Source organism: Trachinotus anak, unplaced genomic scaffold (genome assembly GCF_046630095.1).
Source record: "Trachinotus anak isolate AG129_WGS33_773 ecotype Australia unplaced genomic scaffold, CSIRO_AGI_Tana_v1 ptg000010l, whole genome shotgun sequence".
NCBI lineage: Eukaryota > Metazoa > Chordata > Actinopteri > Carangiformes > Carangidae > Trachinotus > Trachinotus anak.
Window position 1 is genome coordinate 27,087,176 of NW_027273861.1, and position 26,221 is coordinate 27,113,396.

Here is a 26,221-nt window from a genome sequence, read left to right on the forward strand (position 1 = left end):
ACCTCATGCTGCTGTGTCTGAATGGGAGCGAATCCCTGAAGTCAAGTTCAACATCTGCTGGAAAGACTGGATCCAGGCGAGCAGAGGCTGTTAGAGCAGCACGTGCCACTGGGGTAAATTCAGTTCAGTTCAATATGCTTTATTTGTCCCATAAGGAATGATTCAACGCAGCAAGTCACATAAACACAAAAACAATCCAAAAGTACAAACATTACAGAGTTCAAATACACAAGGATCTACAACAGCGGCCACAAAAAGCAACATGACAGGGGCATCATATTTAAAATACACAGCACCAGTGACTCTCTTCTATAGAAAGTAGCCATGGTTTGTCCAAAAAGTCACTAGATTTGTCACTAGGAGCTGCTATTTACGAAAAAAGTCTGTAAATCTAGCAACAAATGTGCTAGATGTCACTCACTCACTCAGTCTGCTGATCTAAATGGAAGTAAGAGGATGATGGGAAGCCAACACAAAGTAAACAGTATATATTATTGCAATTACTAACCCTTTAAATTACGTTTTGCAGCCAGCACACACACACACACACACACACACACACACACACACACACACACACACACACACACACACACACACACACACACACACACACACACACACACACACACACTGACTGTGCTACAGCCTCACACACAGATACAGTGTGACGTCTGATTAATGCTCAGCTTGTTTCCATTTGTTTAGATGCATCAGCATGAATATGCATCTTTCCTGATGAAATCTGTTCGTTTTCCTGATAACAATAATGAAATCGCTCATCACCCCCCCACCCCCTCCTGTTTATGCAACCGTAAACACACGTATATACACACATGAGCACAAACTGGCAGTAACACCACTGCTCTTCATTAGGATTCAAAGCTCGGCACTTAAACTCCATCTGCCTGTTAATGACCTGAGAGACTGGAGACGCAGCTCAGTGAAGAGGACTCATGTTGAACACATGGAAACACTTACACGCACATACACACTAAACAACAACAATATCACTACTGAGGAGATACTGTAGGTGACAGGTGGGTAGTGGAAGCTGTTAAAGATTATACAGGACTTATACATGTTTCTGCTGGTGCATGCTCTGAACAGCTAAATGTCCCACACCCGAGATAAACCCTCTGCAAAAACCCGAGTCTACATGGCTGCTGCTCTGCTCACTATAAGCTGTTTCAGTCTGACAACAGACAGAAAAATAAATCAGAGGAAATGACAATACCTGTTGTGTGACCAGCTCTCAGCTGTTTAATAGACTCGGAGAAGTTCCTTTGTCTGGGTGGGAAAACTGATCTGTATTATTATGGTTGTGGCCTGAGAAAGCATCTACCACACCAGCAATACAATCAGCTGTTCTATGCAACACACACACACACACACACACACACACACACACACACACACACACACACACACACAATCGCTTGCCTCGTCTCTGGTAACTGGAGCTGAGAAATACTGTCCAACCACAGAAAACAACCTTTTCTTAAACCACTTTGGTCCCTCAGGATGCTCTGATTTAGCTGACGCACTTGTATATACACGCTTAAATTTCACACCTACTGAGCTTGTATAACTGTTTGTGTAATATGATTCGACTTTTCTGAAGTCCATAAAAACTAATGGCTCCTTCTCTACCAGTGCTATTAAACTCTCTCAGGAGTTTAATAGCACTGGTAGATGTAAAAATACTGGTTCAACACGTTAAAGTGATAGTTTGGGTTATCTGACGTGGGGCTGTGAGGTACTAATACATAGTCAGGGAATCTAGACCAGAGATCTGGGTTCTTACTTTGTCCGTTTCTCCAAACGCTCTATAAGTGTGAACCTGGCTAAGTGAAGTCTGTGAATGATGAATTTAAATGAGGACAACTTGCAGCCATGTTCTCCCACCATGGCCTGAAGTCAGAACGACGGAGCTCACTCTACGACAGCCCTGATGACGCGCTTGAGGTCACCTGATTTTCTCTGTGTTTCCAAGAGGGAGGATGAAAAAAAAAATCACAGTGAAATAACAGGTTTCGGTTTCGTGATGTGAAATTGCCTGTCCGGCTCCTCAGAACGGCCAAAAAGAGTGTGGGGGTTTGAGTTGTGGGTGGATTTACCGGTATGCAGCTACATTCGCCTGAGTGAAACGCAGTGTGCAGAGCCTGCAGGCCTGCAGCCCTGCAGCCGCAGCGTCGGCGGGTGAATGGTTGAATGTGAATGGAGGTTGAAGGCCGGGGCTCCAGGGAGGGTGCTAGCGCTCATACTGCCATGCTTAACAAGCAGCGCCAACTCCTTCCTCATGCTCTTGGCTCTTACATTGAACTCTTTGATTTTCCAATTCATTATTTTCTCTGCATGCAGCCTCCTGTTGGTTAGTCTGGATTTAACCGCTACAGCTCCAGATACAGTGCTTCACTTATCCAGCTGTCTGTGGAGGAGGAAATCCAGTGGGGTCCAGGAACCCGCTAACACCGAGTTATGAGGTCATCAGCAGCAACCTCCGCCTCCTGATCCCTCCCCACTAAATACACGATTAACTTTCACTGAGAAGCTGCTCAGGGTTTTATTCTTCTTCTCCGCTTTTGAGCTGTCTTCTTACTGGAAATCAGTCAAGTGCATCATCTCTGCACCCAGCATCCCACACACTGAACATGCTCTCTGCTCGCTGCCTCCTCTGCTGAAGGAAATTCACCAGCGCTCACACGCGGGAAGAGTCTGGACTTTACTCAGCACAGAGACTTTGAGGTGTTTTACAGGGTAAAAAACACAGCCTGTAAATGCAAGAGTCAAAACTGATGCTGCAGTTTTAGACCGATAACTATATTGATGTTTGAGATTTTAAAAATAATCATTTTGGCCACTTCCTTCCCTTGATAAGGATCCTTTAAAGGGACTGAATGTGTGGTCACTCACACAAACACAGTTCATCTTGTTTATTCTGTAGTTGCTTGAACCTCCAGCTCCAGCTGGTGCTCTCTAGTGGCCAAACTATGGAAATGAGACAGTTTTTAAATCATCAATCAAACTTTATTTTAATTCAAAGTTTAATTCAAAGCCAAAAAAGGACGAGTCAAATAAGAAAGCTGACAATTCAATACAAAAACATAGATTTTAAAAACTTTAATAACATTAACAGACAGAAACATATGAATATTAATAATAAAGATACAACATATAGATAGAATAAAATAAGGGAATAAAATAAAGTAGCTAATGACAAGCCCAGAAGCCTCCTTATTTTTCATATGAGTTCATATTGCTTCTCCTTGATCTCATACTGACATTATCCATCAATAACAGAAATCCGTCATTGAATATTTAGCTTCCCAAAATACCTGCCAGAGCAGCCTTTTATATCTTCCCAGAGATTAGTTGTTTTGTGGTAAAGGTGATCGGGATGATTATAATGTTATGCTTGAGTAGCTGGATAATTTCTCTTCTTCCACTGCTCCATTTCCACTGGGTCTGTTTGTGACAACCTGCACATTTGTTTTTGTCTTTGTTTATCTCCCACATGGCCCAAATCACATGTTTCCAGTTGCATTTGTATCTGTCTTTCAAACATTTAATGCCATATAAGAGACTGAGTGTGTTTTGTTTTCTTTACACCAGGCAGCTGGACGAGACAGGGGTCTGAAGAGGGTGGGGGTCCTGTAAACGGTCGGGACAGCACAACCCTCTCCAGCTAAGTTCATACACAGTAGAGTCCAGAGAGCCACATAGAAAAACATATGTCCATAAACTACTCAGTGAAAGCTCAACACCACTCTTAAGAGCTGTCTAAATATCGCCTGAGCTGAAACTGCAAGATGGATGAACTGAGCGCAAGTTCATTATGCTGGAAAAGTTAAATGTGCCTGTTTTTGGCTTTTGAAAAATGAGAAATCATGAGTTTTAGAAGCTGTGTTCTGCAGGCAAAAGTCATCATGGCCTTCAGACAGAATATTTACTGACAACATCAGTGGAGGCACAAGCAGGAGGATAAAACAAAAGATCAGCATGACTGTTGGCAGCAATATTAATCATTTCTCCACAGGTCTGATACGAGCATTTCTACTGCTTCAAACATAAAAACTTAAAGTGCAAATGTCGACAAGAAAAATGGATTTCAGTGCCTCACAGTCCAAACGAGCTAAGAGGTTTAAATGACACATAACATAATATAGGACTGTTGTGTGTTGAGATGTATTTTAAAGGCCCATCTAGGGATGACATTGCAAATTAGCGTAGGCTAGTACATCACAATGCTGTGCCATTGGTTTATGCTGTATTCTTGTTCCTCTACAAATAGACATTGAAGCAGACAATAAACAAACAACTAGAAATTGTGAATGTGCACATCAATCAGCCGTCAGATCTTTGGTATTTGTGCAAAAGGATGTGAGGGAGCACTGCATCATGGTCAGACGCCAGATGTGACGGGAGCATTCATCCAGGAGTATCTGAAGCAGATTATGTGTGTGGGAGCAGAAACTATCTAACCGTTCTGCCACAGAGCCTCTTGTAAGCTCCTCATACCTGGTTGAAACTCTTATTTAGACGGTGAATGGACACGGTGGAGATGGTGTGTGTCTGTGTGTGGCGGTATGAACTGCCTAAGCTTTGCACAGCAGCACATCCAGTAAGACTGGTTGAGACTCTTATTTTGAAGGTTACACTCCATAGCTTAAGAATATACAGTGACCCTAAAATTTAAAAATTTGGTAAAGCAACTTTGTTTTAATCATATAAAGGAGCATCTTTAAGTAAAAAATTTAAGACAAACATGGCTGAAAAGTGACACACCTGAACACAAGTGATTTACCTTGGTTATTAGCAAACAGCTGGGAGACATTGGCACATGAGACGCTGACCACCTGTCCCACCTCTGCACGGGACCAGCACCGAATGTCGTCCCAAACCGTCGGACAACCTGAGACAAGAACATTTATCACACATTAGTGAGCGAGACAGAGCCTGATCAGATATAGAAACAAGTTAATGAAATAAAGTCAGACACATTTTGTCTGTGCAGAACATATGAGCTCAAAAAGTGTCACAGCAGAGCATCAATAAATGCAAAGACAACAATAAAAGTCACTTTTAAGCCTAATATTAACAATAATTATATATAATTAATAAATACAATGTCAACAGGAAGAAATGGAAAAATAAGAAGCATGGAGAAAATATACAATCAGCAGAAAAAGGAAAAATCAGGTAATTAAGATGAACATTAACAAAGAACTGGAGCAGCAAATCAAAAGTCAACATTAAAGAAAGACTCTAGTGGTAAAAAGAAATGGCTGAAGTGATGCTGAATGTCCGCAACGAGCCTCTTGTTCAAGTGAAGTGAATAAAGTTGAATGGCCACTTGAGGCAGGCACGAAAAGCGAAGAGTGGGACAAAAAATTGGTTTTGGTCTCTTTAGTTATTTTCCTCCTTCATGACAAAGGGGGGGGTGGGGATTTTTATTTTCATTTACACACTACACGTCTTTGCCCACTCTGAGCTTCAAAACTGCTCTTCAGAAGAGGCAGGTAGCTGCATTTAAAAAAAAAAAAAAAAAAAAAAAAAAAAAATGTGTCTGTGTAGAAAGTCAGTTTGTCTTCTGATGTAATTTTTCAAGGGGTTTCCCCAAGTCTGGGAGAGAGAAGGGGTGTTTGATTTGGAGATGTCCTCAGCCCTCCTCTCAGCCCACGCTCTGCCTCCACTGCTCCCCTCACATGGCTGACAAGCTTTCCCTGCAGCCTCCATCCCTCCGAACGCGGGAGGTGTGGAGGGTTTGGGGGGGTTGGGGGTGGCAGGGAGAGCAGTAATGAGGAGTTTCTCGTCTCCCTCTGCCACTGCAACGCCTCGTACATCAAAGCAGCTCGGCCCCGTGTCAATTAAAACAGCAGCGCATGGAGACACACCACCACTCATTCATAATAAAACACAGCTTTTGGCTTCTGCTGGAGGTTCTCCTGCCAAAGCTCAGGCAAACATCTTGCTGGATAAATGTGACGTTGAACTCTCCTTTTCATTTTTTTTTTTCTGCCTTGCATCAAGGCTACTGTTTGCTCGCTGAGCTGAAGATAACATTGTCATGGGCAGCATCGATTGAAAACGGCACGTTATTTGGGATGTTATTGTAACTGGCTTAATGGCTCTCCAGGTAATGAAAAGCCACTCTGTGTATACAAAGGGCACGGTGCTTCTGTTTGAATCCCAGTGTGTGAAAAGAAGCATCAGGTGCTAATTAAAGCAAAGCATGTCACATCAGGTATTCATCAGGTAATGATGGTTGCACCTTTTTGTCCTGTTAACAGTAAGTGTCTGGAGCACAAAGACTCGTTCTCTTCATGCCTTAGAATAAGTCTCCTCTCCAGGGTCTCAGTTATCCTGTTAGGATCAGTGGTCTGTGCGACGGGCTGTTATGTAATGTTCTTTAACGGCACCATTATGCTCACACATGCATGAACACACACCTTCGCACATTTTCACAGAACTGGTAAAAGGCAGCAAAGCAAACAAAGCAAACAGAGCAGAGACAGAGACAGTCTTATTTTTCTGTGCTGATTCTGTGTCAAAGTGTTTTTAGAGATGCACATTTGTAAAAAATGTAAGATGCTCGGACCTTTTCTTTTATTACCGTAATAAGAAACATTTTCAATTAATGATGCAAAGTAAAAGAAGAAAATACTGAATTCACTTATACTTTGGTTTCCCTCAATATCCACAAGAAAGACAAAAGAAATTCATAAGAAAGTTCAATTGAAGGCTTTGGTGGCTTAGACTTGGTTCAACACTAAAAACGTTCATGCTGACTTTGACGCACAAGATACGCTTTGTTTACTTTATTGATATTCAACCAAAACCAAGATCTTGTCCAAACCTCAACCAACCTCAAGATGAGACCTTTGTGCGGGGATTCCTAACTATAAAAAGGTTGCCAGGGAGCATGAACCAGATAAGCGACCAAAAGAAAAAAAAAAAAATTGTTGTGTGGATTTTCTGTAGGAGACAGGGATGAAGGGTAGGAAATCCAGGTCCTGCAACCTGAACAACCATACAGGCCTTTTTTTTCAATCCTCTGATACAACCCATAGGAGACCAGGCCTTGGTTGTCATGGTTACAATGATAAACATGCAGATTCTACTGAGACCACCTTTGTTGCCACGGTTACTTTGATAACAGCCATGGCTTGGTTAGGTATAGGCACCAAAACACTTGGTTAGGTTTAAGAAAAAAGATTGATTTTTGTTGTCATGGTTACAATAACAACAACGAATGGTTAAATGGATAAAATGTTCACTGATGTATTTAAGTGATTTTCCTACAAGATCAATGGTGGTTGACTATATGGTTATGCATATAGGTAAAAGTTCACAGGGACAATTTGTTTATTTCCATTTAACTGAAAACCAAGTCTTTGCTTTTTTTTGCCTGAACCCTTAAAGATAATCTAAACAGAGATTACATTTGTCGCCACAATGTAAAAATGATTAAATGATAGAAACGTACATTTTATCAGACTGCAACCTGCCTCGGAGAGATGACATAGTCTGTTTGAATGACTTGACTCTGGTATATGAAGCATCGTTGTTCAGAGAAGCACATTGTTGTCAGTTTAATGCCTGAAGCACAGCTGCCATCTGATCTGATGTATTGGATTATCTTTCTGGTCAAGGGCTGAGGCAGGTAGACAAAATCAAACCTGAGTGGTCTGTCCGTGCAGCTCAGGATTCACCCTCTGACATTTATGTGACCTATAGGTAACATTATGAGGTAACCTTTATTACTTCTGAGGAGCAGACATGACACGGGAAGGTGGATTAGATTCACCAAACGTCAGTCTGAACACATGTTCTGTGTTTCCTTTTCATATCTCAGTATTTTGTTCCTCCTCTGGCGACAACTCCACCTCTCACACTTTGCTGTCCAGTGTTTTCATGGTTCAATAAAGCATTTGTCTTCTGTTCTGCTGCTGTTATTGTTACAAGTATTACAAGAAGAGGCTCCATGGGATGTATTGTACTACAATATCCGCCCTTTAATAAACAATGTGATGTGATAAGGGAGCAGCAGAGGTGGACAGAGAAACAGAGAAGAAGTGACAGAGGGGAGACGTTCAAACGGACAAAGAGATAGATCTGACATTCAGGATGGGGTTTGTGTAGTTTAACTGAGGGATCATGGAAAAATAAAGTTGGTTTTATGTTCTGTTTGGACTGAGCAGACATCTCCACTCCCTGGACTTCTCATCTAATCTCCCTTCTGCTGCTACTTCAAACCCAAACTCTACAATCTCCCACTCCCACTTTACTCTGATGTTCCAAGCAAAACTGAATGTCAAATCTTGATCAAATTAAGTGAAACAGCTACGGACATGTCCACAATATTTAGTAAGCAGATTGTCTGCGGCCAAGAGACAGAGCGGAGTAAAAATAACACAATTTTCCTCTGACGTGTGAAGTCGTACATGTACACCAGTGGTTTCAGGGTCAAATTACGCGTGTGCCAAGTTTTCCTCTTCTAGGGCTCCTCATGATCTTTCAGAAAATGTCCTTCTGTAGATAGGTGAAATGAGATTTGATGCATAGGCAGCGTTTCTGGACGACTTGAGAGAGTGAAGTGCTGCAGGAATGACTCCTAAAACCTGGTAACAAGTTTTAGCCCCTCTGGTTCCCTCATCCTGAAGCCTGTGGTTCTTTTTTAATTGGGTTTTCAGTTAAATGGCTGGAATAAGATGTGTGGTTAACACAAGCTCAAGACATTTTCGCATTTTATTCTATGACATAAAGTCATAGAATCATAAAGTGACATAAAGTCAGTAAATCCCCCAGTCCTGATATCTTGAATCATTTACCGTCTGTTAAAAAAGGCCGGTTGCTAACAAGTGTATAAATGAGACTACAGAGGTTGTTGGAGACGTTAAACATCATCAGTCCCAACATGAAGACCGATCTACTCACCAGTCCACCTCGTCGTGTTTCTACTCGCTGTGAGACTAAAGGCTTTTATAGAAGAGCTCTGAGCTAAATCAAACTACAAGTTGAAGCTTAGTGGTGGTGACGTTGAAGTCATGTGACCGTGGTGTAGTTGGTTTATAGCCTAACATTAATTTTTTATTTCTGCCGATTGTAAATTAATGCGCCAAACATCATAAAGTGGAGTCCTTAGTGAAGATTGTCCTGCTGAATAATATATATATATATATATATATATACTCTAATAAAAAATAATCTCACAGTTACAACATTGATAAATGTTCATATGTTTATGGACCAGTCATTTCTGCAATAAGATTTAGTCTGATACTTTTCACCTTTGGTATTTAGTCTGTGTAATTAGTTATGAAAATGACAATTGTGAGTGGCCACAGAGATACAGAGAGGGCAGGACAGCCGTGGTGTGAAATGATCTGAGGAAATGTCAACACTGGAGCGTGAAGGCAATGTGGAAACAGGGGTTGCTCACTGTGGGTCTAATTATAAAGCATCCTTTGAAAATGCACAAGACTGTTAACCCTCTCTGTCTGTTTACTCCCGCATCACATCCTCATCTCCCCGTTATCACTGTCACTATCATCATCCAGTGGTGTTTCCTGTTCCACTGGAGGTGTGAAGGTAATTAACCCACAGTAGACGAGGTATCTGCCCTGCCTCCCCCCAACTGGACACTCGATTAGGCCACTCAAGACAGAGAGAAGGGCACAAAGTGAAAGTGAGAGTGTGTTTTTCCCTGTCACCTCCTGGTGCTGCATTCCCGACATTCATCCCTTAGTAGCCTTTACCTCTTGTGCAGTCTTTTGTAACATTGCTAATTAGAAGCCTCATAATTTCCCAATCACTATTTCATGAGCTGCGTCGTCCTTTACCTCCTCTCCACCGTTTAACCTTATGTTTTATCTAAACAACACATTGTCCTTGTATGAACATACAGCATCTCTGCTGTTCTTTGAATCCGATAAGATGTTCTGACTGTTGAAAATGACGTCAGACTCAACTGTTGTGAGTTGGTTATTGTTATACTGGTCAAAAAATCACCTTTGAAAAATGTCTAAAGCGGAATGAAGAATGGAAAAGTTGAATTCCCATATCTGGAGTTGAGGGATTAGTACATTTTCAGAATTTGAGTATATTCTCTAAAATCAGATTAAGTCTAAAATGTGTTAGGTCATCAACTTAGATGAGTCCATTTTTCACACTTTCTCACGGTGGTCGCGTTGACCGCCAAACGCAGGTGGAAGCAACATTAATCATGCCTCGTTCTTTTCGGGTGTGCTACTGCAGGGATGTTCTGTGCAGGCTGGTTCACTGGCACAAGCAGAACAGAACAGAACAGAGGTAATTAATGCCATTATCTACACCTGCGCTTCTCTTGCAAGGACAAATGTTTGGTTTTAAAAGGGACTATTTCTGTCCAACAACAGTGATGCCTTATGAGCTTTATGTTGAATGAAACTTCAGTCCTGAGAAAAAACATTTGTACCGAAGTGTAGCTGAGTAGAAGCAAAACAAAATGTACAATTACAGTGCTTGAGTATGCAGGTACTTCCCTCCTGCACTTCCTTCTGTTCTCATCTGTATTCCCCACAACACTCCGGTCAAAGACATAAAGACCTGACCCACATGGCCCTGACACTTCTCCTCAGGACAGCTGTGGCTAAATATTCATGAGTGTTGAGGCTCTTTTTCGTTTTTTCCTTTGGTCCAGTTTATGTCTCCAGTCCTTGTTCACGTGGCACTTTTCTGCAGGTGAGCAGGCTTCTCCGGCTGGGCTTTTGTTTTCAGTGTGAATTTTTGTTTTCGTCCTGCTCTTGTTTCCTTTATCTTTTGATTTTAGCCATTTTACTGCTCTTACCATTTATAATCGCATTTTAACACAATCTCTACCTACCTACCATATCTAACTCCTTTAAGTTTCCATGCTCTAACTTTAAACTATAGTTTTAATTTGGTGTGCATGTCGTACATGAAGCACATGTTCACTGAGGAGATAAAAAATATTGACACATGAAAACATCAGATCAGAGGGAGACTGTAGATTCCTCAAACATGAAATGAAAGAAGAAGTAGTAGTAGTAGTAGTAGTAGTAGTAGTAGTAGTAGTAGTAGTAGTAGTAGTAGTAGTAGTAGTAGTAATTTTTCACTGTTTGAGGTTTGAAGCTCTTTTAATTACGTCTTCTCGGCTGTTTATCTCAACGGACAAACTCCTAATATTTACATAACATTAGGGGCTGAAAATGTGTAATAATTCACACAGATGTGTCTAATTAACCTTGATCCCCTGATGTTTAACCTGCAAACATCTAGGGCTTATGGGATATGGTGTTCATTGAAGGCTGCTTTAAAAAACCAACATAGAAATAACATTGTCCTTATTGAGATGCATGAGAGGAGTCACATGACATCCTGTTGAGAAAGACTCTGTTCCAGGGCTCCAAGTTATTTGTGTAGCCACGAATGTCAACAGGATTATAAAAGGTTTTCTAACTTCTGGAACAAAACCCAGAAGTTCTGGTTTCAGCTGGCGTTGTTGATTCAACACAGCATTTAATATTCATGTGTGTGTTGGGGATTAGCAGCGAAATCCTTTTAGTCCTCAGATTCTTCGAGGGCTCCGTCAAAGAGCAGAGCCTTTCTCTGCCACATCTATACAAATAGTGTATTGACTGATTAAATGCTTGTGTGTTTGTGTTTGGAGGACTGGCCCGAGGCCACTGGAGAGACCATATGGGACTCTTTGTTCTCAGGTTAGTAACAACCTCCTGGAGAAGTGAAGCGGTGCCTCAGTCTACTTCAGTCAGTGCTCAGTCCGGACTTATACCTGATGCTTCAAATGCTAATTGTCACGTCTTTGCTTTGGTTGATCACAGGAAAGGGTGACAAATGATGCAATTAATTCTGAGCGAAACCAGCTGTGGCGAGCACAGGCGGTCCCACCGGCGAAGCAGAAGACTATCTTGTAGAGTGTGTAGCTTTCATAACAACCTTTTCAGAGCCAAGAGAACGAGTGAGGGGAGAACTGAGCTCACCAGCCTGGAATGACCCTGTCGCATAACTAAAAAAAACACTTCAAAACCAAGAGAATTCATTCTTCGAGTGTAATCGACATGCTTTCAGACAGCATCTCGGATGGAAAATAAAGCTCCTGAAGGACAAGCTGTTCCTGTGGATGAGTTTTTGGTTTTTTTTCTGAGCCACTGAAGGGGGGATAATGGATGAATCTCCTCTGATTCAGTTGGCTCACATTGTACCTGAGCTGCAGGGATGAAACAGGGCCAGGCCAGGCTGACCAATCAGTCCCTTTAATCCGCACATCTCCTCACCTGATTAGTTCCCTTGATTGTTTGGCTGCTCTGCCAAGTGAAGGAAGGAAATTTGATAACAGGAAGCACATGTGCTCACTGTGCTCAGCAGTCCAGCAGCTTTACATTCAGGTGTGGTTCAGTCTGTAGTTTGAGATGGTATTTTAATAATCATGCATGGATTATGTAATATGGTGTAAGGTGATTACAATGCTGACCCTGCCTGCAAGCGCAGACCAAAACACCTACATTATTCACATATCAAACTCATGCAGAAGCGTTAGACTCAAATGACCCAAGCTAAAGCAAATGTTGCCCTACGTTGTCATGCTGGTGTTGTTTATCACCCTAATTTATGTTTTTGTGTTCCTGTCATGATTATTATTTACTGCATAACTTGACTAACTACTCGAGGCTAATTGTTTTTGATTTAAACAGATTTTCATTAAAGAATGCACAGATTTTTTTTATTACATTGGTTAAACCTGATTAGTATTGAGATTTTTTTTGCTTTTTACAAGAAATGACAATCTGTTTATGGAAGAGGAAAAACACTTGAGTCCGTCCCTCTGCTCCAGTATAAGTTCATTATTTCCCCAAACATGTTTTGGCCTCTTGTCAGTACAAAATTAAAATATAAATGGAGAGAAACGCAATGTACTGCTTATCGCACACTGGAGTCTGTGAAGGCCATGAATAAGAAAGTGGCAGACTACGGAGCACGGTGCACATGGCTCCTTATTATGCCTCTGCGACGGCGACGGCAACGGTGGCGGCGACGGCGGCAGCCAGGGCCGGAGGCATTATGTCTTCAGGTTGTCTGTCCGTCCGTCTGTCCATCAGAAACACCTTGAGGGAATTTCTTCAAATTTGGCACAAATGTCCACATGGACTCAAGGATGAACTGATTTGAGTCAAAGGTCAAAGGTCAGTGGGACTCCACAAAACATTTTTTAGGCATTACTCAAGGCCTCACAGAGCAATTATGACAAAATTTACACACAATATTATATATATATATATATATATATATATATATAGATGGATATATGTAATCTGAAACTAGTCTGAGTGGCAGAGGCAGACAACTGCGAAGTGGTCTATTCTAGTTAAATAACATTTTCATCTGGGTCTTTTCTTATAATGAACAAGATCAGTGTTATGTGATTCTCTGAAGACTCAGACCACCAGTGGCTGTAACCCGGAGGTTGGCGGCGGTTCTCTTTTAATGAGGAACTTCCGTACAGTGATCAATTCCCTGGACGTGGGAGCTCACTGACTTTTTCAACTCCTGACATTTGCTGTTGAGGCTCCGGTGTCTTTCAGTCCTCTTAACACCCTCTGAAGTAGGTGAAGAGGAGGAGGATGGGGAAAAAAGTGATCCTTCAGCCTATAATGAAGTGAAATATATAAATCTACTAATTGGAGCTACATTTATTAAAAAAAGATAAACCTGATTTTAACAGAAACTATATTTGTGCAGCCATGTTAAATTTGAATTTGTGCAGTCACTGTCCCTTCAAAGTCAAACCCCAGGACATGAACTGTCCATGTCTGTAATTTAACAGGCTGACATGACTCAGGCCCAACAAGGAGAGCTCCTGAGGGCCACAAAATGAAAGTGCTATCAAAGGTAGTGCCCTTAACTCTTAGCTGGAACATTTTCCCAAGAGGAAAAGTCAGGACAGAGAAACGCTTCGGATGATTTAGAGAGAAATCGACTGTCAGAAAAAGGACAACCGACAAAAAATGTTAGGAAAGAGGAGGGTGAGTGGAGGGGAGAGCTTGCACAGGAGGGAAGAGAAGATGAATACACATTTATTTCTCGTTAGTATCAGAATTTCTGTATTGATGTTTGCCACTTATCTTAGAAGAGATTAAAGGGATATGTTTCAAGTGTGAATTAGTGGGTTTAGTGGTTCTTAGATGAATTAATTTGATTTCATGGTTAAAACTAAGGTAAAGTCGGCAAAAAAGAAAAACAAAACAGCCAAGAATTTAATTTATCTTGATTTTAAATCAGATTATAAACCGTACAGATCCATAATATATAGCTTGTTTTGTTAATATACTTTTTGGATTTCACAAATTGTGTTTATTGATAAAATCACTTGAAAAACAAAAACAATAAAACCAACATTGTCTTAGTCTGTATCTGAATACTTTCTGACTTCACTGCTTTCGTTGGGGACTACTTTTGGCTGCGGATGAATCCACCCAGCTCTCTTTCTGCCTTTGGTTGAGTGTAATGGGTTTTTTCAATTGAAACTAACCTGTCCTGGTGGAGTGGTTGTTCTCCTCCTGTTTGAGGATCTGATTGCATTCTTCCTGAGCTTTCATGTGCTGAACCACCAAGGCGCAGTCAGGGTGGATGGCCTCCGTCTGAAGAGAGAGAGAGAGAGAGAGAGAGAGAGAGTTCAGTTATACACAAAATACACAGCAGCGCAGTGATGGCTCTGATAAGATAAAGATAAAGCATAACTACACTGGGAGTGTTGATACTGATGTTAAAGGTCCCATGTTGTATGAAGGTAGATGTCCATGTGTTTGTGATTATAAAGCAGGTCCAGGTTCTACATTAATACTGTGAAAGTATCAAAGCCTCAGTCCACAGAGAAATGCACACAGCCTGTACTCAGAAACTGAGCCTTAAAACCAGCCGTCAGGACTTCTGGAACTTTGTGATGTCACAACAAAGCAGTCACCACTCTCAGCCACGCCCCAAGCCCTACCCACATGGACCCACCGTCCAACCTTGCAGGATTTGGTTTCTCTAAGTGTTCACCTGCAATCTGTTATAATTTTATTTGATCACCTAGAAAACAGTCAGCCAATCAGAAGAGAGACTCGGATCCTCTCTTCTGATTGGCTGACTGACCTGTTGTTACCTGAGCTCATGAGAGAAGCCTGAGAGAGGAGATGTAAAACTACACTGAGATGGTTTTTGGTTCTTAAAACCACAAATATATCTTCTGATGGAGATCAACACTTCAAATAAAACACCAGAAAAGTGTAAAATATGGACCTTTAATTGTACAATATAAATTAAATGAAACAAAATAAACAACATACTTATGTCAATGTGATATTTCAGTTTTTCCTTTCTAATAAATTTGCAAATACAATTCTGTCTTCACTTTGTCATTATGGTGAATTCAGTGTAGATTGATGAGGGAAAAAATGCAACATAAAAACCCTCATATGAAGACCCTGAGGATGCTGACGCTGCCCCCTCCCATGATGAACCTCTGTACAGTAATCAGCACCACTGTCAGCTGAAACGTGGGAGTTCTTCCTGACATCTACTGACAGGGCTCCTCTGCCTTTCATGCCCTCTGCAGAACATGAGGAGCAGGAGGACACATCCAGGCCTATAATCTTCTTAGAAGAATAATGATGAAGATTAAATATAGATTCTTAGAAAGCATCTCCACCTTGAAGGTAAATTACATTTGTGCAGCCATGTCGCAAAATTGATCTCTTACGTTGTCAGGTGAGAAATAATCCCTGTAATTGCCTTGAAGGTGTCTAATTGATTTCTCTGGTGGATGTACTGCTTTGAAATGTGAGAGCTATCCCCGGGAGAACACCTACCTGTTGGACAGATGGAGACGCTGCAGGTGAGCGTGACATTTGACCCTGTGCTCTCGCAGCGCTGCAGCGTCCAGGATTGACACGCGCTCTGCTATTGGACAGAAACACCTCCTGGCCTGTTGTAGGACATTTTACCCTACAGTTGTCAAGATGTTGCTCTCCATATGTCGGTGTGTTTGTGTCTAAATATATGCTGATCTACTACTGGTAAATAAAAGAACTTGGATGCCAACTGATCAATCTAATGAATATATACTGAACTTATCTGACAAACATCTACATTTTATTCCCTATAATATACAACTAAAGCACAGTTAGTGGTGTCCCAGAGGAGTAGGGTGCTGACCATGAGGACCTTTTCTGCATCTCTGCGTTCATTTCCTGTTCTAGTATCGGTCTAATAAAAGGCACAAGATGTCCAAAACTTACATTTAAACAAGCATGAAGAAGGTTTTTGGGGTTGCATTTATGCAAAGATTATCTTGGTTACATATGCAAAAGGTCAATTTAAGTATGAGACTCAACATGTTTAATGCTTAAACATTTAATCCAAACTACAAGCTTCCCCCAACCCAAGTGTTTTAGTAGCTGAAACCAAACCACAACGAAGAGGCAGCACGTGAACCCTGGTCTCCAGTGTCAAAGTCCTTTCCTTCTGTCACAGTTCAGTTATTCATTCATTCTGTGCCTGTCTTTGCCATTTCCTCTAAGTGTGTGGTTATTTCAGACCCTGCCCTGCAGTAACCCCCCCACCCCCCATGTCTTCATTTGCTCTCTAGTATCTAAACACTTCTCTGTTTCCACCTGCATCTTCCCAGATTGTCCATCGTTCCATCCCAGTTGTAGCTTTCCAGCCTTTTTTGGTCCCTGCCAGTTTTTTTTTTTTTTGTTATTTTTTGCCTGCCTGTGTTTGACCTCCTGCATGTTTTTGGACTTTATTTTTGGTTGGTGTTCCCGCCTGCTGACCTCACCCCTCACCGAGCCCTCACCTGCTCACACCTGCTATATAATGAAGGTGAACTGTTTGAACTTTAATCGTTTGTGTCTCTGAGTCGTACATTTGAGTCTAGTCAGCACCTCTGAGCTTTACTGGCTTCCTCTTAAATTTTGTTGTATATAAATGTAATTTTTAAGATAAATGGATGTTCATCAGCCCAAATCCACCTCACAGTGAATCAGTGGTTTCTAGCCTTGTGAAGCCTTCACACAAAACTTCCCCTTGTCACATTTTTATCCATGATCCCTTTTACACCTGATATCAACATGTGATCTGTGTCTAAATACATTGTCTGGATAATGACATCTGATCACTGGGCTTTGCAATGATACCTGGAATTGATACATGTTTTGATCTGATGGACTCTTGTCATGACTCGTCCTGCACCTTAAGGTCATGTTTTTTGCTTTTGTTAGCTATGTGCCATTTCCTGTTTTATTTTGGCATGTCTAACCTTTCCCCCTTTTTTTGATTTACACTTCCTGCCATTATGTGTTTCCCTCTCCTGTGATTGTTGACCCCGCCCCTAGTGTGTTGCACCTGTGTCTAACTTACTTTAGTTTGTGTGCTCCCTGTCTTCTTTGTATCAAGTCTTCTAGCAGTTTCTCTGTGTTTGCCTCGGTGTGTTTTTGCCTTGTCCTTTGTTGTGTTTGCCTGTTCTGACTGACGCCTGTGTGCCATATCTGCTTTTTTACCACTGCCTGAGAGTCTTGCATTTGGGTCGAAACCCTGCGGTTCTGATAACTCTACTTGTGTCTTTGCTGAGTGTGGGGTCATATATGGGTTTTCAAGTAAGTGGTCTTTGGATGGGTTTTTTTTTTCTTTGGGTGGGTTTTTTAAAAATGTGTCCAAACTGTACAGCTTGAGATGTGATCACAATTTGAGTCAGACCACTTTGAGATATCAAAGAACATTTACACTGTGCATTAAAAATGCATTTTTTAAAATCCAGGTTAGGATATCCAGGGCACTGTTTCACTGAATTTGCTACATACAAGTTGTAATTTACAAGACTAGATAATATCCTCTCATAAATTTTAACATTTTTCACTACTAAGAACAAATGTTGTTACTTTGCAAACTGTGCATGAACATGCAAGAGCCCGACAGGACTTGACTGATGCTACCACTTGTGATCTGCAGTGTAAGCGTCGCTCACATTACACAGGATTAACAGAAACTTACAGTAAGCAAGTTTGTGTAACAGAATTTTCTTTCAAAATCTGATAATGATCTTGTAACTCTCAGGCCGGAATCTACTACCTCATACAGTGAGTCCAGGCCCTCTGATAAATAACCTATCACTTCCCTACATAACACAGACTAATACGCTTGGATGAGGCTGCAAGAGCAACATGATTGATGACAGAAACTCAAAATTCCTAGCAGCTTTATATTAAATACTCTAATTTTCTATTTAAAGGATGATCTGATAAATCTACAGTGTAGACTAAACTCATAACCTGATATGAGGAGCATTTACTGCGGGAGGGCCAAATGTTTCTACAGTTTATTTAAACACTGTGGCCCATAAACTCCTTTTATCATTAATAGTTTATACCAGCAGCAGCGACAAATGTTTCTGTGTAGCTGAAAACCTCAGTCTGGCAGCGAGATCTGGCAACGCAGCCTCACTGTGAGAAAACAGTACAGTCATATCTGCTCTTCTCGTTTATGGAACAAATCTCCTTTATACAAGCAAGATAGGAGGATGACATGTGGTCTTAGGAAGCTACACAACACGTAATTTTACAGTTTAGTGAAGTGCAGAGAATCTGGAATTGCAAATTTTTATTTATGAGAAACGTAATCACTGGATGGATTATGTTCAGAGATTTATTTTTGAATGAATGAATCAATAAAGCTAAATTAATTAACAGCAGCATGTTGCCAGGAGGTGGTTGAGCTGGATGGCAGGTGAATTAAGTGTAAGACCAGGTTTGGCATCCAGAGTCCCGTCTGTGGTTAAGGCAACAGAAGCACTTTGGTTAAGGTTAAGGGAAGACGGTGCTTTATTTTAAAGGTCCCATATTATTGTTTTATTTAAAGTGTTGATATCCATAAAAAGATATATTTATGGTTTAAGAACCAAAAACCATCTCAATGTAGTTTTACATCGCTCTCTGCTCTGAGCCTCTCTTCTGATTGGCTGACTGTTTTCTGAGTGATAAAATAAAAAAAGGTCCAGGTGGGCGGGGCTTGCGGCATGGCTGAGAGCGGTGACTGCTTTGTTGTGACATCACAAAGTTCCAGAAGTCCTGACGGCTGGTTTTAAGGCTCAGTTTCTGAGTACAGGCTGTGTGCATTTCTCTGTGGACTGAGGCTTTGATACTTTCACAGTATTAATATAGAACCTAGACCTGCTTTATAATCACAAACACATGGACATCTCACATTATTTAATATGGGACCTTTTTTAATACAGAAAAAATAATATTTACACTCAACCAAAACAAGGATCTTCCCTTAACAAAGTGCTGTCAGTGCCTAAAAATAACCATAACTGCAATGCAATACTGATAAAAAATACTACACAGTATCAACATATTTGGGATTCCCCACATATTTAAATCAAGAAAGCCTCGTTATGTTTATTTCTCAATTAAGTTTTACCAAATGTATTTGTTGTTGCAGTTTAGTTGTACATAAATGTCACTTTAAGGAGACAGGATTGCAGCTTCGTAGATGCAGGCATGTGTGTTGAGGGGCTGGAGTGCCATTTGAGCACACACTTTAATTATTGGAGCCCCCGATCCTAAATGGCAGCAGTTTACGTGGCAGTGGTGCCATTTAAATTCAATCACTGTCTTAACCGGGTCATTATCACAGCGCACCAGTTGCCTGCAGCCAACCTTTACTCAGCTGCCATCGTTTACATTTAAGATTTCATAGTGATAGGAAAGGATAGGTAATCACCTGGTCTCTGATGTCATTACCGTGTGTGTGTGTGTGTGTGTGTGTGTGTGTGTTTGTTGCTCCTGTAATGTTTTCAATCCACATTCTATCTCCAGGTTGTATTTCTTATAATTTTCACCCTGACGATACACAGGTATATTGATTCTTCAGACCCTTCCTCTGTTAGTTCTCCAGTAATTTTCTGATGATACAGTAAATGTGATTTGACGGCCCTCGGCCTCACAGCAAACAGGGAGCATGTAAGTGAGGCTCTGTTCCATTTTGCATTTGCACTTTGCACAATACAGATGGAAACCTTGGTGTGAGTAATGTTATCTGACTTCAGACTGTGTAAACTACAATCTTACAAGTCCAAACTGTGTGAGACGGGTCTAATAAAGTTTTGGTATCTGGGTCACAGTGTGTGATATCATTTCTAACTCCTGTCATGGTGCAGTGAATGCCTGGTGAAGGGAAGCACTGAAATGTGGAGAAATAGTTTAAATCATACAGAGACATGTCATCGTTTCTGCTATGCAGCTCTCATGTCTTAAAAATGCAGCAAATCAACAAATATGTGAAAGTGGAGTAGAACTGGCTCCTCTGTGTTTTCAGAGGTCTCAGGGGAGGAGAACAGTGAAGCTGGCTGTGTGCAGGGAGAAGAGGCCAACATGAAATAAACTGAATCTGAGGATGATGTGTTTTCTTCAGCAGCAGCATTACATTAGTGTGTTCGAGTGCGTCACTGTCACTTACACTCAGAGGTTTTGAGCCCAAATTTTTTGACGCAAGCAGAGTTTTAATGCAGCATTGTCTTTATTTGGATGTCAGCAGACTCCAGCAGGGTGTGTGTGTGTGTGTGTGTGTGTGTGTGTGTGTAAAGATTAACACCCTGTTTCTCTTCTCATGTCACATGAGAGTTTACTGGCTATAAAAAGTTTTTGCTATGTTTCTCTCACAACTGTCAACTTCTGTCTGGGGCAGTGTGTGTGTGTGTGTGTGTGTGTGTGTGTGTTCAGTACACGCAGAAATGATGAATCAAGACATTTTCAAAGTGGACTCATTACACTGAATCACCATCGTCACTGGATGAATCAGTAGCTTTTAGCAGGGGAGCTCCAGTTACTGGTAACTGGAGCTCTGGTGTCAGCTCAGCTGAGATTCACAGTGTGTTACATCCTCATTAAAAGCATATTAAAAGACTGCGAAGGCCACAGAGACGACCACAATCTGATAACTCTGTAGAAAATAATAGGCTGCTGAGTTATTAACCTTATGTGCAGAGCTTGTAACGGCTACTGTTGCACTGAACTGAACGTAACGGACTGAAGACTGTCAGGATCAGAGCTGAACGTCAGGCCTTATGATCGGTGATGTGTTCACTGACTGCTCTACCTACCTTAGAGGTATGATCGCTTAGCTTGGGAAAAAACTGAACAAACTTCATGGTCAGTGATGCTGAATCTTTGACCTGAACTGAAGGAAGTGATTCAAATCAGAAACGTTATTTGTTACCCCCCCCCCCAACCTCTTTCTCTATGGGACGGCCCAAAATCTAACAGTGTTGAAAAAAAAATTCAGTTTATAACAATTTATTGGTTGTGAAATAATATGAAGTAATTATTTTGAGATCTGGGAACAAGGCAACGTCACGACAACAGAGTCCAGTGCATTAAGGAACACTAGCAGTCAGATGATGAAACATGTTGTAAACCACTTTATTTGGAGACCAAACTGAAACTGGGCGCCTGAAATGTTGCTAATAACCAGAGACACACCGTCGCCCCCTCAACCCTCCATAAAGACAGTATACAGTGCACTGCTGTTGGCCCAAAACCCCCATAAGTGGAGCCCCTGATGACGAGCTGTAGCTGGAGTCTACCTATCGCCTGAATGTGAGGTGTTTAAGGAACATCTGTTAACTGTAGCATCTAACGATCATTTGCACGTAAGGGGTCAATCGTTTGCCTCTCTCAGACTTCTCTCCGGAGCTCCACTATATTTACAATCAAATTTATTCATTCAGCAGATGCTTTTATCCAAGGCGACTTACGAGTGAGGGACATCATTAAAGCTTTGGTGCAGTAGCAGAGCACTAAGTGCTACATCTGTTTAATAGCTGCAAGAACGTCAGGTAAAGAAGTGAACCGCCTATTAAGTGCATATAAAGTGCTCGTTAGACACGGCAGGGTGATAGAGGAGTGAGGAGAGGAGGTGCTCTCTGAAGAGACGAGTCTACAACAGGTTCTTGAAAATAGAGAGGGACAGCCCTGCTCTGACAGACTACAGGAGCTGGTTCCACATCAGGGAACCACAGACCAGAACAGCCTGGACTGAGACTGTCTGTGTGCAGGGATGGTGATGACAGACCAGGAACACAGTGACTGAAGGGGAGCACAAGGCTGAATAATTGGTAGTGACACTAGTCTAACAAGACCAGTAACAACAGGTCAGTGAGCCAATCAGAGGCTGTAAGCCTGTCTACAGCCCATACAATACGGGACCTTTAAAAACTAAGGACCTTTAAAAGTTTGTTGAACTGGGTTTCTGAAGCTGAGACCAATCAATGCTTTAAATTGGGCTCAGAAAATCTTATAACCATGGCAAGAACAATATGAATGAGGGTCCTTTCATTTGTTTTAAAGTATTGTGACCAAGATAATAACTGAGGGCAACATGGAGAGTAACTCAAACACAACTTCCTGCATTGAACTCTCTTGTATGTTTTCTAATACTTTGTCTCCTTCCCTGTCAGGTTAATTAACTTGGTGGGTTCTGTGTTATTATTCCTAAAACTACGAAAAAGAGATCCAGGTTGTATCAAAATGGAATTTCACTTTACTTTTTTAAACATGAGGTCAAAGCTGAAGAGCATCCCTCTAAGACTCATTCCTTTCATTTCCGGACACTGGAAACCTTCCTGCTCTTGTTTCCAGCAACTGGATTAGAGTCGCTCATTACTCGCCTCCAAAAAATCAATTGAACAAAAACATGTCCTCCACCAGGACCAGGCCACTCACAGGATCCAGAAAAATTGGAGCGCATTTCCTTCAATTTTGGCCCCCCTGCTCTGGTTACCTGTCTTCTTTAGAATTGATTTTAAGCTTTTACAGCTTGTTTGTTGAGGCAGAGGCATGACTCGCCTCGGGCTGCAGACACAGGGTAGTGGGTCATTCTGACGTCACGCAACCAAAACAACTGGGAGAGTTTTCTGCTGGAGATCAGAGGAGAAGCCTGGGTGTCCTCTTTCAAACTCTGTCACCTTTTTGATTAGATTTCTACAAGTGTAATTTCATAGATTTACACAAACACTGCACTTAACTTGATATCTAAGGTATTTGGAATTGACTATTTCTCATTTTTACTACTTTATACTGCTCAACTTTAGCTCCATACTTTGCAGATTAAGATTTTACATATGATGATCTTATAAATGATGATGCATTCTTACACATTAAACTATACAGCTGTATATAAAGTAGTAAAGGTAGCTCCTGCTTATTGCAACAAGAGGCAGGAGGGAACCTTTAAAGCTTTAAATTCTTATATTAACACTGGATCAAATGACGATGTGTAACATGAAACGTACCAGTCGTAGTATCAAACCCACGCACTAAATCACACAGATGCAATTACAGAGACCCCGCAGGTCAAAAAGTAACCACACATCTATCTTGCTGTAAACAATAAAAAGATCTATAATGAAAAGGCAGAGAGGATAAAATGAGCACTTCAGCCCTGATTCTAATCAAAAAGTGCAGCAGAGTCTCTGGGGGAAGCAGCTAATAAAGCAAAGGACAACAAAGGATCATTAACAGCCTTCAGGATCAGGAAGGACACGTCACAGACCCAGATCCTCCACCCTGAGGTGAGCACACAGCTGATGGAGGAGACATGAGGGTGTCAAAGCTAAATTCAAGTAAGGATAAAACGGAATAAAATAGGAATATTCTTCACTCTGCATTATTTGAATTTCAAAGAGGCATATGTGCATATACAGAAAAAAAATAAATAGAAAGTGCATATATATATATATATATATATATATATATATATATATTAATGCTTTCTCTTTGTTGCTGTCCATCTCGAGCCAAAGGCAGCAGAGTCAAGTGAGTGTCCAGTATTAATGGAGTCACAGGAGACGCCACTGGATCTGTTTTTATTTATCTAATATTTATTTGAGGTAGCCTCTCCGTGTGCTTTTATCATCAGTTGATAGTTGAAAGTTCCTTATGTTTCATTTATCAAATGAAATTATATAAATTATATAATTATATTATTTTTTTCTCAGTAAGACAACAAAGCCAAGCAGAAAGCAAAAGTCAAGCTGATGTGGCCAAAGTCAGGAACATTAAAACCACGTCCATCTTTCTGAACAGCTGAGCACCTGTCATCAAAATCAATTGATCCCCTGGGGTTTGACATCACTCAGGACAAACGTCATGCCTCAGGTTATTATGATCATAACTAAATGCAGACACATCAGATATAAAAATATCAGAGCAGCAGGTCCATAACTGCAGAAAACAGCTGCTCATTTACAACATGGGCCCAAACATTTCCCTCATTTTTAATCCTGTGGCTGTGAAATCAGCTGTGACAGCAGATTACTCATTAGGACTTGTGAGGAATGTATCAGCAACTGTGCAACAGAAATAAAATGTAAGAGACTAAATTACTAAAATAACTGCTTAAAATAAAGACTTCTAAAAATCTTTTACCCGTTTTTATTCCAGAACGACCCCTCAAGGAGATGTAGAGGTAAAATGTGTAGATGAATGGCCACTTGTCTACTAACTCCCAAATATAATAAAGAAGAAAGTGATGTGTGTATAAATAAATAGGCTACAAAACTGAGCAAACAAACACCTTCTGGAAAATATTCAGCATTAAAAGTCTTAGTTACTATTCAAACTAATTGATTAGATTTGTTTTCTCTTTATTATTGGTGCTGAGTTATTTTTAATTATTGGAATTACTCCTATATATATATATATATATATATATATATATGTATATATATCTTTAAAACGTTTATCCCATCGTCAAAACCTGGAAACTATGATGTAATGATACTCGACACACTGATCAGACCTGTCAAACTGACACATGGCAGAAAATGCAGATTTTGTTCTATAGGGCTAAAAGGTATTCTTCAAAAATAAAACCAGGGCTGAACAACCAACACCTCCACACCTACATACACTGACTCTTATCAGAGAGCTCATCAGACCCAGGAGGTGAACTTGGATCTCACTCACCGGTTCCCAAACCGCCAGCTGCAGGAACAGACCCAGGTGAAGGAGCGCAGTCATGCGTCTCATCCAAGAGCCTCCAGAGATCAACACACTGTGCATCAACATCTCTGCGCGTCCTTCACTTTGAAAAGTCCGCACACAAAAAAGTCAAAATATCTCCGAGGATAAAATCAGTCTTTAAATAATATCAAATTATTTTATTATTTTCTTCAGTTTCCACAACTGGCAACGATCCATCAGCTGAGCCGCTTGTCGGTAGTTTGCCGGTATGAACGTGTCCGGTGCGGGAGAAGGTTCGCGTTAACGCAGCAGAGCCGGGACACGACTGAGCCAAACAAGGTGCGCACCTCCCTGAAAAGGCAGAGACGGAGCGCACAGACGCAGCAGCGGCGCGGAGCGGAGCGGAGCGGAGCGGAGCGCAGACACAGGAGAGAGGACGGAATAAACCTTTAAGAGCTTTAATCACAGTACGTTCACAGGGGGAGCCTGGACAGAGGGACTTTATCTCATGATTATATCGGCCTATTTTATGGTAATTGATGCTTTGTTTATGAAAGAGAACTGAACTGTCTCTGGAGACAGAAAACACTGTTGTGAGATGAGGTTGGAAGCTCCACTAAACATCTGGTAAATTGACCTTGTGTGTGTGTGTGTGTGTCTGGGGGGGGGGGAATCTGTGTTATCTGGTTCCAATCAACCAGTTCCCAATGAATTCCCACAATATGTTGTTTCATATACATTTTTTCAAAGCTGAGTTCAGTAGCAATAAAACACAACACTAGTTAATTCATACACTGGTTTTGCAGCCACAGTCTTTCTTGGTTTCCACACACACGCACACACACACACACACACATTAATCTTTGTCATATTGGCTGAAGATGACCTGATAAGATTTAAATGTTGGTGTTTTTTCGCTGGTACTGTTGTACAGTAGCTGTGCCCTTGCAGCTCTGATTCATTACTCAGGACACTTCATATAAATAGTGAGAGTAAACATAAACAGTGCAGGCTGACAGCAGCCCACAGAGCACCACTGTGCAGAGGGGTGTGTGTGTGTGTGTGTGTGTGTGTGTGTGTGTGTTTTGGAGGCACCTTGCAGAGGTCAATCGATGACAGACGGTGCCGTTGGCTTTTCCACCAGACCACCAACTCTTGAGTTCCTGCAGACAGCAGCACCTGTGAGCAGGAGGGTG

The 26,221-nt window shown here is 41.2% G+C and overlaps 1 protein-coding gene across 1 annotated transcript in view; it reads right to left on the bottom strand.

Annotated features, from left to right (window-relative positions):
- The window catches only part of ghrhrb (growth hormone releasing hormone receptor b), a 38,901-nt gene extending 13,488 nt beyond the window's left edge, over positions 1-25,413 (bottom strand). Inside the window, exons 1-3 of the mRNA XM_071486511.1 lie at positions 25,029-25,413; positions 14,552-14,660; positions 4,808-4,915 (exon numbers count right to left, since the gene is read on the bottom strand). Of these exons, the coding sequence (XP_071342612.1) occupies positions 4,808-4,915; positions 14,552-14,660; positions 25,029-25,130 (319 nt within the window). The 5' untranslated portion in view covers positions 25,131-25,413. The remainder of the gene's footprint in view (positions 1-4,807; positions 4,916-14,551; positions 14,661-25,028) is intronic.
- Between the last annotated feature and the right edge of the window lie 808 nt (positions 25,414-26,221).